Here is a 16,064-nt window from a genome sequence, read left to right as displayed (position 1 = left end):
CTTAATTTTATAATTAATAAAATTAAAATATTTCTCACAAAAATTAGAAAATAAAATTAGCAACCTTTCCAAACATATAATTTAATTTCAATTTATATATATAACCCACCACTTTTTTAAACTTCTGTGAAAAAAAAAACTAAAATTTTTCTTAAATCAAAAGATTTTGGTAATGAAATATCTCACCGTTTTCAAAAAATCTCATAAATAATAAATCTCTAGAGAATTATCACAAATTCCAAATATTTAAAATAAATAAATAAAATATGATCGATGCAAACAAGATATAGACCGCTCTTTTTCAAACTCGACAGGCATTCAAAATGGGAAATTTGGGTGTGTTGGATAGCGACTAACTTGTCTCCAGGTACTGTTTGGAAAAACCCACTACTGTCGGCCTTAACAGTGAGCTAGGGAATCACATTTTTCAAAAGGTTGATCATCTTACACATGTCCTCAAGTGGCCGCCTCCGCAACTTCCTTGCACTAACTTTTGACATTTTAGCACCCCAACAAAACTACCCAGAATTCCCTATCGATGGCATCTTCTCATATATATAATATATATATATATATATATATATATATATAAATGTAACTGCGTTCAAAACTTCTTAATTTGCACCTCAACTTCCAACAGTTCCAAAATATGGGATCCCAAGATGGTCTGGCCCGAGGCTGCAGGGTCCAGCAACCGTGTGCCGCTTGCAGAATGCTCCGCCGGAAATGTGAAAGGAATTGCTTGCTTGCGCCATACTTTCCCTGTGATGAAATGGACAAGTTTGCTGGCGTGCATAAAGTGTTTGGTGCAAGCAATGTTATCAAAATGATTCAGGTGAGAGAACTTACATATTTTTATGGTGCATGCAGCATAAAATCCTTTCTTGCTTGCATAAATTGCATGGATATATAAGCGTCGAGTCGTGTTAATCACGCACTTCAGTTGATATATATAGCACAATTTTATTTTTACTTTTTTATTTGTTCTCTATGACACGATTTTTTCCTCACTGCATATATAATCTAAGACATATTGATAGCAATGTTATTTTGGTCGTGCGTACGCATGCAGATGGTGGATGAGACATGCAGGGATGATGCTGTTAAAGCAATAGTCTACGAAGCAATGGCAAGGCTGAGAGACCCTGTTTATGGCAGTGTTGGACCCATTTTTCATTTGCAAAAGATGGTTGAGGAACTCAAAGCGCAGCTTGAATCCATTAGAGCTCAAATTTTAGAGTCGCAGCAACAAAGAGACCAGATGCTGGGCATTCTTATGAACGTTCATCACGCCGATCTCCTCTCTTCCATTGATAATCCAGTTTTTGATGTTGATGGTTTCGCCTTAGGCGCTGATGATCATAGCAATATGGGATTTGATCCAGTTGTATTTCCGCCAGGATTTGACTGGGATTTGTGAGGAGAATATTAATAAATGTTTAAAGCAATATTCTCCAGGCCAGGGCCGGACAGATATGGTTTGTTTATACAGTTAGGATAAAGGTGGATGAAATAATGTATCAGAAAATTATAGGTCAAACAAACATATTATAAAGATATATATAGTCTTTAGGTTAAAAAAGGAGTGTTACATGATTTCTACACATGTTCGGTTTGGAAATAACCTAGCTAGCTAGTCCAGTTAATGTACTACACATGTACATGTAATAAGAGATGTAATTAATGGCTTTGATTTCTTGTTAGGCAGTACTTTGATTATCAACTAATTAATTGCAGCAAGCATTATTTTGTACGTAGCCAAAATGCTATAACTCTAATTATCAATTAGAGGTTCAAGTCAAACACAAGAGTTCTAAATTATCTCTTGCCCATTTTATTTTCGGTATAAATTAGATTCTGCAGCCGAATTGCATACATTTAAGGAGAAATTAATGAGTAGCCTTTGGAATTTGTAAATTTTTTGTTTTCGTGATTAGGTCTCAAGTAAGTTTTTTTTTTTTTTTTTTTTTTTTTTTTTTTTTTTTTTTTTTTTTTTTTTTTTTTTTTTTTTTTTTTTTTTTTTTTAAGGATCTGTCTATAAATCCTACTGGATGATCAATTGATTATATATGGAAATTTTCACTTTCCGCGCGTTTTTGCAAAAACCATTTTAAAATCTTCATTAAATACTGGGAATGCTTGAAAGCTTGAAAGTCTCAAAATAATGATCATCATTTCCAAACTGCATGCTAGTCAGAATCCAAAGCTTTTCCTTTGTTCACAGGCAAAAATCCCCCCAAAAAAACAAGCTTTCTAAACGCACCAGAGAAAAAATAAAAACAAAAAACAAAAAATAAATAAAAAGTACCAAAAAAATAAAAATAAATTCAGTCACGTAAACCAAACCAGAAGTATCTTGAAATTGAAGGAAGTGGGTGCAGTGCATAAGCAGAAGAACTGGGGGAATATATGGAAGACATGTTAAATATTTTAACACCAAACTTTAATTTTTAAAAGGATTTTCGACAATTTATACTCTATAATATTGAATCTAACGAAATAAGTATATAAAATAGAAAACATACATCTCTTTTGATAATTTAACAAAGATCTGATTGATCATTAGTGAATGATTACTCTAACAACTTTATCTTGAATGTCTCTTTATGACTAAGATTGTAGATAAAAACCCTTATCCCTTTTAGTATTAAAATAGATTTATAGTCATCATAAAATCTAAAATTAAATCTATTTTAACTGAATTAGACTAATATAAAATGAAGAATTCTATGCATTAGTTACTATATATTCACTTTCACACTCTATGCCAATATTTTTTTCCATAGGGTGTGGGGGTGCTTTTGATAAGATGTGTGAGTGTGAGATAATGAATAGTGATTGATGAAATTTTTTTTTTTATAAAATTGTAAAGTGTGTAGACACTCAATAGTATTAAAAGAAATGATAGTTGCAGTCGTAAATTCGTAAGCGTCGTGTAATTATTTTTAAAAAAATGAATAAATATGAAACTCACATGAAAAGAAATTAATTTTTTAATAGTAGACTCTATTTTTTTTTAAAACGATTATACGATACTTACACGTTCTATAACTGTATATAACATTACTCATCCTGAGTCGAGCTCTGTTCTACATCGTGCAACAGGGGAAATTTTTGTGGGCAGTAAGAGAAATTGGAAAGGGAAGAGTACGACAACCGTTCAAACCATATTACTGTCTAAAAACGTGCATGGCTACTTTGCTTCTCAATGGCAGTGGCGGCTTAATTTCCGCGGCAACCGTACGTGTGCGGTTATGGTTACTATTCATAGTTAGTTGTTTTGCTTTTTTTTTTTTTTTTTTTTTAATTGGCAAAGTTGTAATAATTTTAAAAATAAATTAGAGCGAAGAGTCCTAACAACAGTTCTATTACAATACTAATAAAATTTTTATACGATATAATTTAATTTAAAAGATAAATTTTAAAATTTAAATTTTACAAATTAAATCTTATTATGTAGATGTTGTTTTCTATATATCGACTTAAGAATAAAATAATTAAAAAAAAAAATACAAAATGCAAGGACTGTAGAATACTATAGATTCTTTGCTTGATTGTACGTATTGCATGTGGTCCACACGTGCACGTGAAAGAAAATAGAATGGAGATATTTGAAATTGAGAGATTAACGTGGTGACATTACATTGAATCTACACACAATTTAGTAATATAGTACAAGTCATGACTAGTATTGGTAGATCAACTCAATGAAAAATGTGGTGGGACACGTGCACCTTTGCAAATGTTGCTAGTTATTTTATTATCGTGCCGATATGTAGAGCACATCACTTATATTATTTAATTGATCGTAAAATTTAATTTATAATATTTAAATTTTAAAATTTATTTTTAAAATTAAATTATTTCATAAAAATATCTTATTAAGTGTGCTCTACATACATACGAGCTTGAAAATAACATTTTCTTATATTAAAACTTAAAAGCTTCATTTTCAGATTTTATGATCTCAAAATTAGTCTGAACTTGGGTTGAAAGTTTTGTGAACACCAGGACCATTTTTAAGATCAGGATCTAAAACCAAAGACTAATTATTAAGCTTTTTTGTTTTTAAACGTTAAGCAACTTTTCAATCTTCGAATGGAAAGCTAAGATTTCAAAATTTCTGTTATATTTCCATTTTTCTTTGTATTAATTGGGTTTATGAGTTTTTTAACTTATCCAAAACGAAGAAAAACAAGCTGCAGCTGCTGACAGAGGCTGAATAGACAGAATGCCGCCGTTGCCTAACTTCTTTTATTTATTCGTCTTTCTCTAGAATACTAATTAGCTCGGAATCGTACCTGCAAACTTTGCATTTGCAACCGTTTGTATTGAAAGGCCAGGTATTATCTTATCTTATCCTTTTATTATAATTTTTATAAATTTTTATATAAAATATAATAATCAATTGATTAACTTTTTTAAATTTTAAAATAATAATAATATTTTAAAATAATATTTTACTTAAATTTTCATCTAAAATTATCTTATTTCATATAACTATTTAAACAGAAACTAATCTCGTTTGGTTGCAAGATTCAGTTGAGATCAACTTAGTTGAATCTAATTTTAACCTGAGTCTAACATTCAAATACCCAACTTTTAAATTATTAAACTCATTTCAACTCAAAACTTCCTTATACGTGAGATCCACAACGTTTTTTAACTCAACACATTTTTATACGTTGGACTCATAATCTTTTTTAATTTATCATAAATAGTATTAAACTTATCTTAAAATTTAAACTTATTTCAGATGGATTCCACACAACTTATTCCATATATTCAATTCATTACTATTTAAAAAAAATTCAATTCAATTCAACTCAACTCAACATCTGAATATAACCTAACTTGCAAAAGATGTCATTTACGTTTCAAATTTCTCCAGGAATTCAGCAGAAAAATGATTACGCACACTAAAAGTATAGATGACATAATATTTTCATACGATCAAAAGATTTCGTATCATTCTTACATAAGCATTAATATTTAATGACAAGTCATCTTTATTACGATGGCTGTACCCTATGTCTGATAAGAGAAAATGTACTGACAGAGTTTATATTCTCTTATTATTTATTTATTATTTATAGTGTTTTTATTTTTTAAATATTTTTTAACATCTTTAATTATTAAAAAAAAGTAAAAAAAAAATATAATTTGACTAACAGTCAATTTTTTAATTATTAAATAAAATTCAAAATTCAAAAAAAATAAATTCAAAAAAATAATAAATAGATAGTAGGAGGATAATAACCCTACCATACATTATCCAAGAGAAAAATACAATGTATCGTATTGCAGAACTACCTTATAATTACCTCAAATTCTATGATTAGAAAAAAAAAAATTACCTCAAATTCTAATCCTACCTTACAATTGCCCCACCAGACAATTAACTACAAACAAAATAGTCTGCAATTTTATATTTGAAAAAGAATTTAACTTCAATCATGATGTAAACCCATCCTTTACATGACGTACACCTTAGTTTTCAAATGAATGATACAACCTACACACTCACCTTAAATTACACACTAAAATTTGTAATAACTTAATTTTATTACACAATACACATGAAGCCCAAAGTCAAGCTACCAAAGCCCACAATCAAACTACAAAAGCCCAAAGTCAAGCTGCAAGTCATCTACCTTCACAACCAGTGCAAGTCACTTAGCTACAATACACAGAAGTGGAAAACGATGACTTAACATTATTTAGATTCCATCTGTCTATTATTTTTTCATTGTCCTTAGTAAATATTTTCCTTGATGAGCTGTATTCTATTTTATGAAGATTCATTCTGTTAAGATGTCAGAACAAGACATGTATATGAGGCCCTTATTGTACCTTTCAATTCATTCGTTTTTTCTGGAATACACAGTACAATTTTTCAACCCTTTCATGCATCATGCTCTCTGGACCTTAGTGTTCTTCTCCTTCTAATTTTGTTCCTTACATGGTATCCAGAGCCAGAGAACCACCATCCATGGAAGACCCACTAGAAAACTTTGACGATTCTTCTTCCACCCACCCTGATTCTTCCTTAGTTCATACAAACCTAAACACAAACACCTTACGTGCAAAAAATATGGCTTGTTATTTGAGCCTCAATGACCCCGACAACCCCCCCTTTCGCCTTGACAATGGCGACATCCCTGTCGTCATCCTTGTCACTGACTTGCTCACCACCAATAACTACGCCACTTGGTCTTGAGCCATGCGTTGCGCCCTTCGTGCCAAGAACAAACTGGGTTTTATCACTAGTGACATTCCACGACCCACTGATCCTGCAGACCCTCTTTTTGAACTCTGGAACACTGCAAGGACATGGTGTTGTCGTGGATTTAGAATTCCATTAGCTCCTCCATCAAATCCAGTGTCATGTTTGTTGATGATGCCCGAGACATCTAGCTTGATCTCCAGGATCACTTCTCTCAACATAACGGGCCACACATTTTTCAGCTTAAGAAGACCCTTGCCGGCCTTCTCCAAGATAATGACTCTATAAATGTTTACTATGACAAGCTCAAAACACTCTAGGATGAGCTTGCCATCTATGACCCAATATCTGTTTGTAACTGTGGAACTATGAAAACTCTTTTGGATTGTTATCAAGGTGACTATGTTTTTCAATTTTTAATGGGTTTGCATGATACTTATTCCAATGTTTGTGACCAAATTATGCTTTTAGACCCCATACCTTTTGTCACTAAGGTTTTTTCACTTGTACAACAACAAGAACGACATCATCAACTTATTCACCATGCCCCATCTCCTGATTCCATGGCCTTAACCATTAAGAAACCCTTCACTACTTATAAATTCCCTCCCCAATCACGACCCAACAGAAAAAAAAAAGACAGACCCTATTGCACTCACCGCAAAATTACAGGCCACTCTCTTAACACTTGCTTCAAAACTGATAATGCCGAGGCCCCTGTGTGTTCCCACTGTCTGGACACACAACAGAAAAATGCTACGAGTTGCATGGCTATCCACCAGGCCACAAACTCTTTAACAAATCCCAAAATACTGCTATTTTTGCCACCCAATCCACCATATCTCCTTCCCCTAACCATGAGAAAATCAGTGATGACAAAGTGAGTTTAACTAAGGCACAATATCAACAACTAATGGCTTTACTTCAGCCAAGGGAGTCTTCCATTGCTGCTCAGCATTCGGCTCATCAGATTCAGTCCAATCTCAACACTCCTTCATCTTCTAATTTCTCTAGTATTTCTCTATGCTTATCCACTTACACACACAATCCACGATAATCCAATAATCTGCCTTTAATAATAGACACGGGTGTGCCCCTCTTTTTTTACATTTATCACAGCCAACGTTTCACACTCTGTGAAACAACCAAATGGAACTGAAGTTCCTGTCATACACATGGGTACTGTTCAAATCACACAATCCATTTGCCTCACTGAGGTCTTATGTGTTCCCTCCTTCACCTTTAATTTAGTTTCAGAAAAGTAACTTGCCGCTTCACTTACTTGTTGCCTGGTTTTCGTCTCTGATTTCTGCTTCATTCAGGACCTTTTTACTTGGAAAACAATTGGGAAGGGTGAAGTGAGGAATGGTCTATATCACTTGCTATCTACTGAAGTCTCTCTTTCAAGGCTAGAAGCCAAAGTTTCACAGTTTTCACATACACATTTTAATGTTTTAGCTTCTATTTTGAATAGTATTGGTGTCACTAACCTTTGACGTTGTCGCCTAGGTCATCATTCTTTTCCATGTCTCAGTTTAATTATTGATCCCATTGTAAAGAACAATATTTCATCTTTTAATAGCAAGCCTCGTTGCATTTGTCATTTGGCTAAATTACATTGTCTCCCTTTTCCTAATAGTCAACATAAAACTGTTCATTCCTTTGAAATAATACATTGTGACCTCTGGGGGCCTTGGTCAACTACTACATATAATGGGTCCAAATATTTTTTAACTATAGTTGATGACTTCACTCGAAGCACATGGCTGTATCTTCTTAAAAATAAATCAGAAACCAGAAAATACATAAAGTCTTTTTCCAATCTAGTTGAAACTCAATTTGATCTCAAAATAAAGATTTTAAGAAGTGACAATGGGGGTAAATTTCAAATGATTGATTTTTTTAATAATAAAGGCATCATTCATAAAAAAAAGTTGTGTTACCACCCCAACAAAATGGTAGTGTCGAAAGAAAACAACAATATTTATTAAATGTGGCTCGAGCACAAGCTGGCCTCCCACTTGAATATTGGAATGACTGTGTTTTAACAGTCACTTACCTCATTAACAGGACACCTAGCCCACTTCTTCAAAACAAAACCCCATATGAGCTTTTATTTCATTCTTCAACAACTTATGCTCATATGAGAATATTTGGCTCACTATGTTTTGCTTCCACCCTTTCTCAGGGTAGAAGAAAGTTTGATCCTCGAGGTCGCATATGTATTTTTCTTGGATATCCCTTTGACATTAAAGGTTATAAGCTTCTTGACCTTGAAACCAAAATTACTTTTATTTCTAGGGATGTTGTGTTCTATGAATCAAAATTTCATTTTCATTCTTTACCTTCTCTAACACTTCCATCACTGAAAATCCTAATCTAGTTTTTACAAAACCCTTGCCTGATTTTCTTGACTTCCCAAATTCCTCCTCTGACTCCATACCCACACCCTCTACAGAATCTGCATCTCCTTCTTCCCTCTTATTCCCTCAATCATTTAGTCACCAACCAAACCACTCTTCACAACTCTGGTTCCTCCTCTAATCCCCCTCTTTGCAGCTCCACTAGGCTAAGGACAGCATCTCAGTACTTGCAGGATTTTCACTACAAACAGGCCTCCCTCAATGATCCCCCTCAATTGTTGTCCAAGTCTTCCACAACAATTGGTACTCTTCATTCCCTAACCAAATATCTCACATATCATAATTTTAGCCCTTCCTTTAGTGCTTTTTCCACCTCTATTTCTACTGTTTTTGAACCAACTACTTACAAGCAAGCAATAAAACACCCTGGTTGGTGCCAAGCCATGGAAACTAAATTGACAACTTTAGAACAAAACCACACTTGGCTTATCACTGATCTGCCCCTGGTAAATAAGCCATTGATTGCAAATATGTATACAAGATAAAGTTCAATTCTGATGGGTCCATTGAGAGGTTGAAAGCTAGGCTTATTGCCAAGGGCTTCACACAACAAGAAGGCATAGTCTACATCGAGACTTTCTCCCCTGTTGCCAAGTTGGTGACAGTTCAAGTCCTACTTTCTTTGGCAGCAGTACAAGGCTAGTCTCTACATCAATTTGATGTCCACAACGCTTTTCTCCATGGTGATTTAGAAGAGGAGATTTACAAGAAGAAACCCCCTAGTTACAATAAAGGTGGACCTCATCAAGTATGCAAGCTAGTTAAGAGCCTTTATGGCCTTAAACAGGCTTTAAGACAATGGTACTCAAAGTTTTCTTCACCTCTCATTGCTTTTGGTTTTGAGCAATTTAAAGCTGACTATAGTCTATTCACTAAAATAGATGGTGCCTCCTCACTGCTTTAGTGTATGTTGACAACATTATTGTGGCTGGTAACTGTCTCAATTCCATTGCTTCCCTTAAATAGTTTTTGCATACTCATTTTAAGATCAAAGACCTTGGTTGTTTACGTTACTTTCTTGGTTTGGAGGTTGCAAGATCATCTAAGGGGATACATTTATGCCAAAGAAAGTATACCTTGGACATACTTTCAAACTCGAGTACTCTTGGCTGCAAGCCTCTCAAATTACCCATTGAGCAGAATTTTAAGCTTAGTAAAACAGCCTCTTCCAGATCCTGGTCAAGGCATCTTATTGTCATCCACATCTCAACTATAGCTTAGAGCTTATTGTGATTCTGATTGGGCATCATGTCTTGACACTCGTCGCTCTATCACAGGTTACTGCATCTTTCTTGAAAAATCTCTTATTTCTTGGAAGACAAAGAAATAATTTGTGGTCTCTCTCTCCTCAGCTGAAGTTGAGCATCGCTTTATGGCATCCACATGTTCTGAGATCACTTGGCTCATATATTTACTTACTAATTTGAGGGTCTAACATCCACAAGCTACCTTACTCTATTGTGACAACCAAGCGGCTCTACATATCGCCGCTAACCCTATTTTTCACGAAAGAACCAAGCACATTGAGTTTGATTGTCACCTCATCCAAGACAAGATTCAAGAAAGCAGCATCATCACTTCTCATGCTCCTTCTCAATCTCAACTGGCCAGTATTTTCACAAAAGCACTACATGTCTATCTTCTACACTCACAATTATCCAATATGAGAATAGTGAATCTCTATTCTCCATCTTGCGGGGGGCTATTACACAATACAAATGAAGCCCAAAGTCAAGTTGCCAAAGCCCACAATCAAACTACAAAAGCCCAAAGTCAAGCTGCAAGTCGCCTACCTCTCACAGCCATTGCAATTCACTTAGCTACAACACACAGAAGTGGAAAAAGATGACTTACCATTATTTAGATTCCATCTGTATATTATTTTTCCATTGTTCTTAGTAAATATTTTCCTTGATGAGCTGTATTCTATTTTAGGAAGATTCATTCTATTAGGATGTCAGAACAGGACATGTATATGAGGCCCCTTCTTGTACCTTTCAATTCATTCATTTTTTCTGGAATACACAGTACATTTTTCTAGCCCTTTCATGCATCATGCTCTCTCCACCTTAATGTTCTTCTCCTTCTTATTTTTTTCCTTATAAAAAAACATTGATGGTTGTTCAGCCACCATTGGAGGTGGCTCACAACTAACAAACGTTGGATTTTGATAGATTCGATGACTATGTGGTCAGATCCAACCATTACTCTAGTCAGAATTGACGAATCTAACCAAATCCTACTGTTGTTCTTGTGATGACCCAGTTCAATATTTCTAAGGATAGAATATGGATAATCTTATTGGGTCTAAATTAGATTTAATGTCCAGTATTTTAGGGAACCCCAATTGATATTTATCAATAATTTTGAATAGGCTATGGGCTAAAGATTTTATTATGGTGGATTACAATATTTTATTAGGCTTAATATATAGATTAAAGCTCATTTAATATTTATGAGTCAAAAGTAATTTTGGATGAGTTGGGCTCCTTTTAGAATCTAAGATCGGTTTGCAAACCTTAGAATTTAGTTGGACCTATTAAATGAGCCCTCAACTATTTAGCCCAAAAGGACCCTTATAAGTCCATAGGTTACTTGAGATGAGGTTGGCAAGAGGTTGCCCGACATGAGGGTGGCGAGACGCTGCAAGAGGTGAGGCCGACAAGTGGTTGCCTGCCTTGGGGTTGGCAAGAGGCAGCTTGTTGCTCGTCGTGAGGCTGGCGGGATACATGTTGTTTGCCACATTGTGGCGGGATGCTACCAAAGGTGTTTGTAAGGAACATGTTAACCACCACAAGGGTGGTGGGCTACAAAGAACACCAAGGAACTTGGTGGTGGCCACATCCAAGAAAACCCTATGACCCATGGCCTAGCCAATAAAAACGGTGTGTAGAACCAACCTAAAAGAGTTCTACTATAAAGAAGTCTTACATCGCACACCTTTCAATAATTGACAGCTTGTCAATTTTTGTTCTTTTCTAAGTTAAATGTGCGGATCATTTCCAAATCATGGCTAACAAATTTAGGGCTCACAGGGACTTTTTAATATATTTTTTTTCTGTTCTAAACCCCAAATTTCCAAATCTTAACACCCCCAGCAATCAATCAGCCCTCTTCTCCCTGTATTATTTGCTACCTTCAATTTCCTCGTACATGCACATATATAGCCTTCAATCCCGCAATACATACACCCCAAAAATTGAAAAAAGAAAAAACGGGTGACAGGGACATAGAGAAATGGGTTTCTCAAAGGATGAGAAATCAAAAAAGGTTTTGAAGGGTCTGAACACTCTGTGCTTCTTGATCACCATGCTAATTTCTTTACTGCTTTTCTTGGAACTGGTTCTTTTGGTTGTAGCGGATATGGTGCTTCCTTTGGTGCTTCGTTTTGTTTTTCTTTCTTTTGCTCCTTTTTTTTTCAAACTCTATCTTCACATTTCCATGACTACAATTTTTGGTACTCCTTCATCGATATACCCTTCATATCCTTCATCAGATCAGCAATAATAATCTGTAAGTATAAAAGAAGAAAAAATTTTTGGTACTCTTATACTTATATCATATTATATATGTAAGTTGTAACTTAATATATAATGATAAATAATAGCACTGTTAACGTCGGGTTTCTTACAACTTTGGGCCAGGTTCCAGCAACTTGGATCTTGGATCCTCATACCTGCACACTTAAGAAAACAAAGAGAGAGGGGGGGCCTTGGTGGAAGCTATGGAGTCTCCGATACTTAAGTCAGTATTATCTCTTTAGTATTTTGTGTGAGAGCTTAGAAAGCGTTCTTCATACCTGGAGGTCAGCTTTTATATGAAGTTTTTGGGTGGGACAACCCGTACCTTGCCTTAGGGAGTTCATGTCCTTTCGACTGTTGTTTGGTCAGAGTCCTTTAATGAGGTGTGGCTCCATTAATGCGGCGTAGAGTCTGGGGAGCAAGGCCATTAATGCGACGTGGCTCCCTGACTACACTTTAGCCTATGAGTGATCATTGTTGAGCCTTTCCAAGCCGGATGTCAGGAGATCAAGGGTCCTCCACATCTCTCACCCACCTGCCTGTACAGTTTCTCGAGGGCTAGGCGTTATTGTGGTGTGTTAGGGCAGCAAGTCTCATCTGTCCCTATTGTTCATCTTTCATGCGTGAAGGTTGCTTTATAGGTTGGTTTTGCTTATGGGTCGAGTGTTCCGTGAAGGCCCAGTGACTTTTCTTGGAGGAGGGTCGTTTGGCCGGATTGGGCTCTCCTCTGCTTCCCCCGAGGTCCCTTATGGGCTTGTTACTCGAGCCTACAGGAGGAAAAATCCCCTTACAGTTACCTCGCCAATTCCTATCAGACTAGTCCGATGGGAATTTATTCTTGCCTTTGTCTTCTTGTTCTTATTTTCCTGTAGTTGCATCCGTTGAACTCTCCCACCTATGAGATGGGCATTCATTACTCTTCCTGGCTATGTGGTATATGTCAGGCTTTTGTCACTTGATTGTATCCGTATGGCTTTTATTGTCATTAATGGTGTCAGGCGATGGTTTCTCTCCTGACTTTAGTGGCACATGTTCTGACGGTTGGATTTGGCAGTTGATTGTGTCTGTTCAGTCCTCCTAGCACTAATGGTGTCAGGCAACGGTTTCTCTCTCGGCTTTAGTGGCACATCTTTCAATGTTTGAATTTGGCACTTGATGGTGTCTGTTCAGTTCTCCTAGCATTGATGGTGTCAAGCGGCACTTTTCTCTTCACGTCGCATTGTACAATGTGCGCTACGGGATTCATGCTTGTCTCGCTGGCCTTATCGGGCACGTGTGCTCCCAGAACTTCGGATCCTAACCGTTGTTAGGGCCTATTTAAACCCAAACCCCATCGTCATTTGGAGCCAATCTTAATGTTTTGCTTTCACCTTCTTTCCCAAAATTCCTAGTGCTTCCCTTCATTTTCTTCGAATCCTTCTTTTGTGTGTACTTCGCCTCCCCTTCCTTCATCTTTACATTCTTATGGCTCCCAAGAACTCTTAAAGCCCTGCTACCAAAAGTTCCAAGCATATCAAACCCTTTGTCTACTCACGGACCCTTGGGGGCTTAGACCCTATTGAGGTTCGTACTGAGTCACAATGGTTCAACGGGTTTTCTTGACGGTCGGTGGTGACTTCCAGCAAGTTGGAGTCCATGCAATCGACCTTTGAGGTACTTGGCATCGTCGAGTTTGTGGTACCGGTGCCCCAAGAAGGAGCAGTGGCCTCTGAAGGCTACGCCTCGATGGTAGCCTTGTATCCCAGCATGTTCTTTAATGGCCTTCAGCTGCCCTTCTGCAGTCCGATTTGCGGTGTGTTAGACTACCTCCGTTTGGTGCCTGCACAACTTCATCCAAACACATGGAGGATTTTGGCGTCTTGTTGCGTCATCTGGCGATGGGCATTAGAGGAGGCTGGTTAAGAATACCTTGACCTCATTGCTCGAGAGTTCCTCCTTACACATAATCTCTTAAAACAACATGGCAACACATGCAGCTTTTTGTCCATTCACGCATTGGCTCGTCTGGAGCTACAGTACAACCGGTTGAAAGGGTAGAATCGACATTTCTTTTTCCTATTCGACAAAGGATGGGAGTTCCCAGTCGGCCAGATCAACTAACGTGACTATCCTGTAAGCGTCATCTCGGGAGTTGTTGGTGAGGACAAAAGCTTCATGCCTCGGCAACTCTTGAGGAGGTGAGCCGGATTGAGACTATCCGAGCTTGGGTGAAGGCTCGCCCAAACGATATTCACTCCAAGGCCTTGTTGGATGAGAGCAGTCTCAGGCAATACTTGGCTCCCCCTCCCAATATGCGTTTTGCCGATCAGACTATACCGATGCAACCAACTGTTCCTCAAGTTCGTAGGCGTTCCCCCAATCCTTTAGTGATAGGAAAAGGGAAGAAGCCCAGGAGGGGAATTCTCGCCAAAAGCATATCTGACTCGTCACCAGTGTGAGGAAAAATTAACTGACGATGAACCTTGATAATGAAGACGCATGGTGTGGTGAAAGGAAGAGATGACCCTTGGGCCTTGGGCCTGTGTCTGGGCTTGGGCCTGGGTATTACATCCTCCCCTTTATAAAAATCTCGTCCTCGAAATTTTTTTATAGGCCATCCAAATGTCCATCAAATAAACGTGGGTACTTGACTCGCATCTCTTCCTCAAATTTCCATGAATTTTTGTTAGTAGTGTGATTATTCCACAACACTTTAACCAAAGCAATAGTTCAAGTTCATAGTACTTGTTCTTTCCTTTCTAAAATCTGCACTCGTTCTTCTGTATAGGTTAGATTTTCCTGAATATGAAGGGGCTCATAGTCAATAATGTGGGTGGGGTCGGGAATATACTTCCTCAACATAGAAATGTGAAATACGTCATACACCCCCAAAAGTGTCGGTGGTAGTGCCACCTTATATGCCATTGGTCGAATCTAATCAAGAATCTCAAAGGGTCCGATATACTAGGGCTCAACTTGCCCTTATTTTCAAATCTCATAACTCCTTTCATCGGTGCAATCCTTAGAAATACTTTGTTCCCAACCTGAAACTCGGTGATGACGATTATCTACATTGCTCTTTTGTCGACTCTGGACAGCTTTCATTTTAGCCCGAATGAGTTCTACCTTCTTTGTGGTTTTCTAGATGATTTCTAGCCCCAAGATTTTTCTTTCACCCCCCTCGTCCCAATACAAGGGAGATCTATACCTCCAACCAAACAGTGCTTCATAGGGTGCCATTTTAATACTTGCCTAATAATTGTACCCCATGCAATCTCACATATCTCGCATATATAGCTCAACTAGCTTTTTCTTATAGGAAAATTTAATGGGCACGAAGCCAGCAATCTTCATGAAGCATTCCACAATCACCCATATCGCGTCAAGCCCACTAAAAGTCCTTGGTAGGCCTATCACAAAATCCATGGATATATGCTCTCTCTTCCATTCTGGAATCTGGAGTGGTTGAAACAAGCCTACTAGTCTCTGATGTTTCGCCTTCACCTGTTGGCAAGTTAGGCACCGTTCTACAAATTTGGCAATTTCTCTTTTCATACCATTCCACCAAAAATACTCTCTCAAGTCCTGATACATTTTGGTACTCTCTAGATGAACTGTGTAAAGAGAACGCGGTGCAAAAATGACTACTGCTAGTTCCAGATCATGCGTGGGCTTTTGTGGCTTTAACCAGCTTTGGTAGACAGAATTAAGGCTGCCCAGAAAGAGGATATGGGGTTAGTGAGACTCGTAGAAGAAGTAGAAAAAGGAAAAAAAAAATCTGATTTCAGTGTTTTTAAGGATGGAGTATTGAGGTTCGAGGATAGATTGTGTGTGCCCGATAACAATAAAATAAAAAAGATTATTCCTGAGGAAGCACACCGTTCTCTTTACATAGTCCATTCAGAGAGTACCAAA

General features: G+C 37.0%; 1 protein-coding gene across 1 annotated transcript; it reads left to right on the top strand.

The window, feature by feature from the left end:
• Window positions 1–649: 649 nt before the first annotated feature.
• On the top strand, window positions 650–1,585 carry LOC108989261 (LOB domain-containing protein 1-like). Its single transcript, XM_018962810.2, has 2 exons — window positions 650–835; window positions 1,073–1,585. Exons 1-2 carry the CDS (start codon window positions 650–652, stop codon window positions 1,418–1,420), a joined length of 534 nt encoding a protein of 177 aa, XP_018818355.1. The 3' UTR covers window positions 1,421–1,585.
• The last annotated feature ends 14,479 nt before the right edge of the window (window positions 1,586–16,064 follow it).

The sequence above is a fragment of the Juglans regia genome, chromosome 7 (genome assembly GCF_001411555.2).
Source record: "Juglans regia cultivar Chandler chromosome 7, Walnut 2.0, whole genome shotgun sequence".
In the NCBI taxonomy this organism is placed as follows: Eukaryota; Viridiplantae; Streptophyta; class Magnoliopsida; order Fagales; family Juglandaceae; genus Juglans; species Juglans regia.
This window is presented reverse-complemented; position numbering and strand designations above follow the sequence as displayed.

Excerpts from the sequence above, each read along its gene's own strand:
- LOC108989261 (XM_018962810.2), top strand. The coding sequence starts at position 650 with ATGGGATCCCAAGATGGTCTGGCCCGAGGCTGCAGGGTCCAGCAACCG. Across the intron at positions 836-1,072 it reads ATGTTATCAAAATGATTCAG|ATGGTGGATGAGACATGCAG; the intron begins GTGAGAGAACTT and ends GTACGCATGCAG.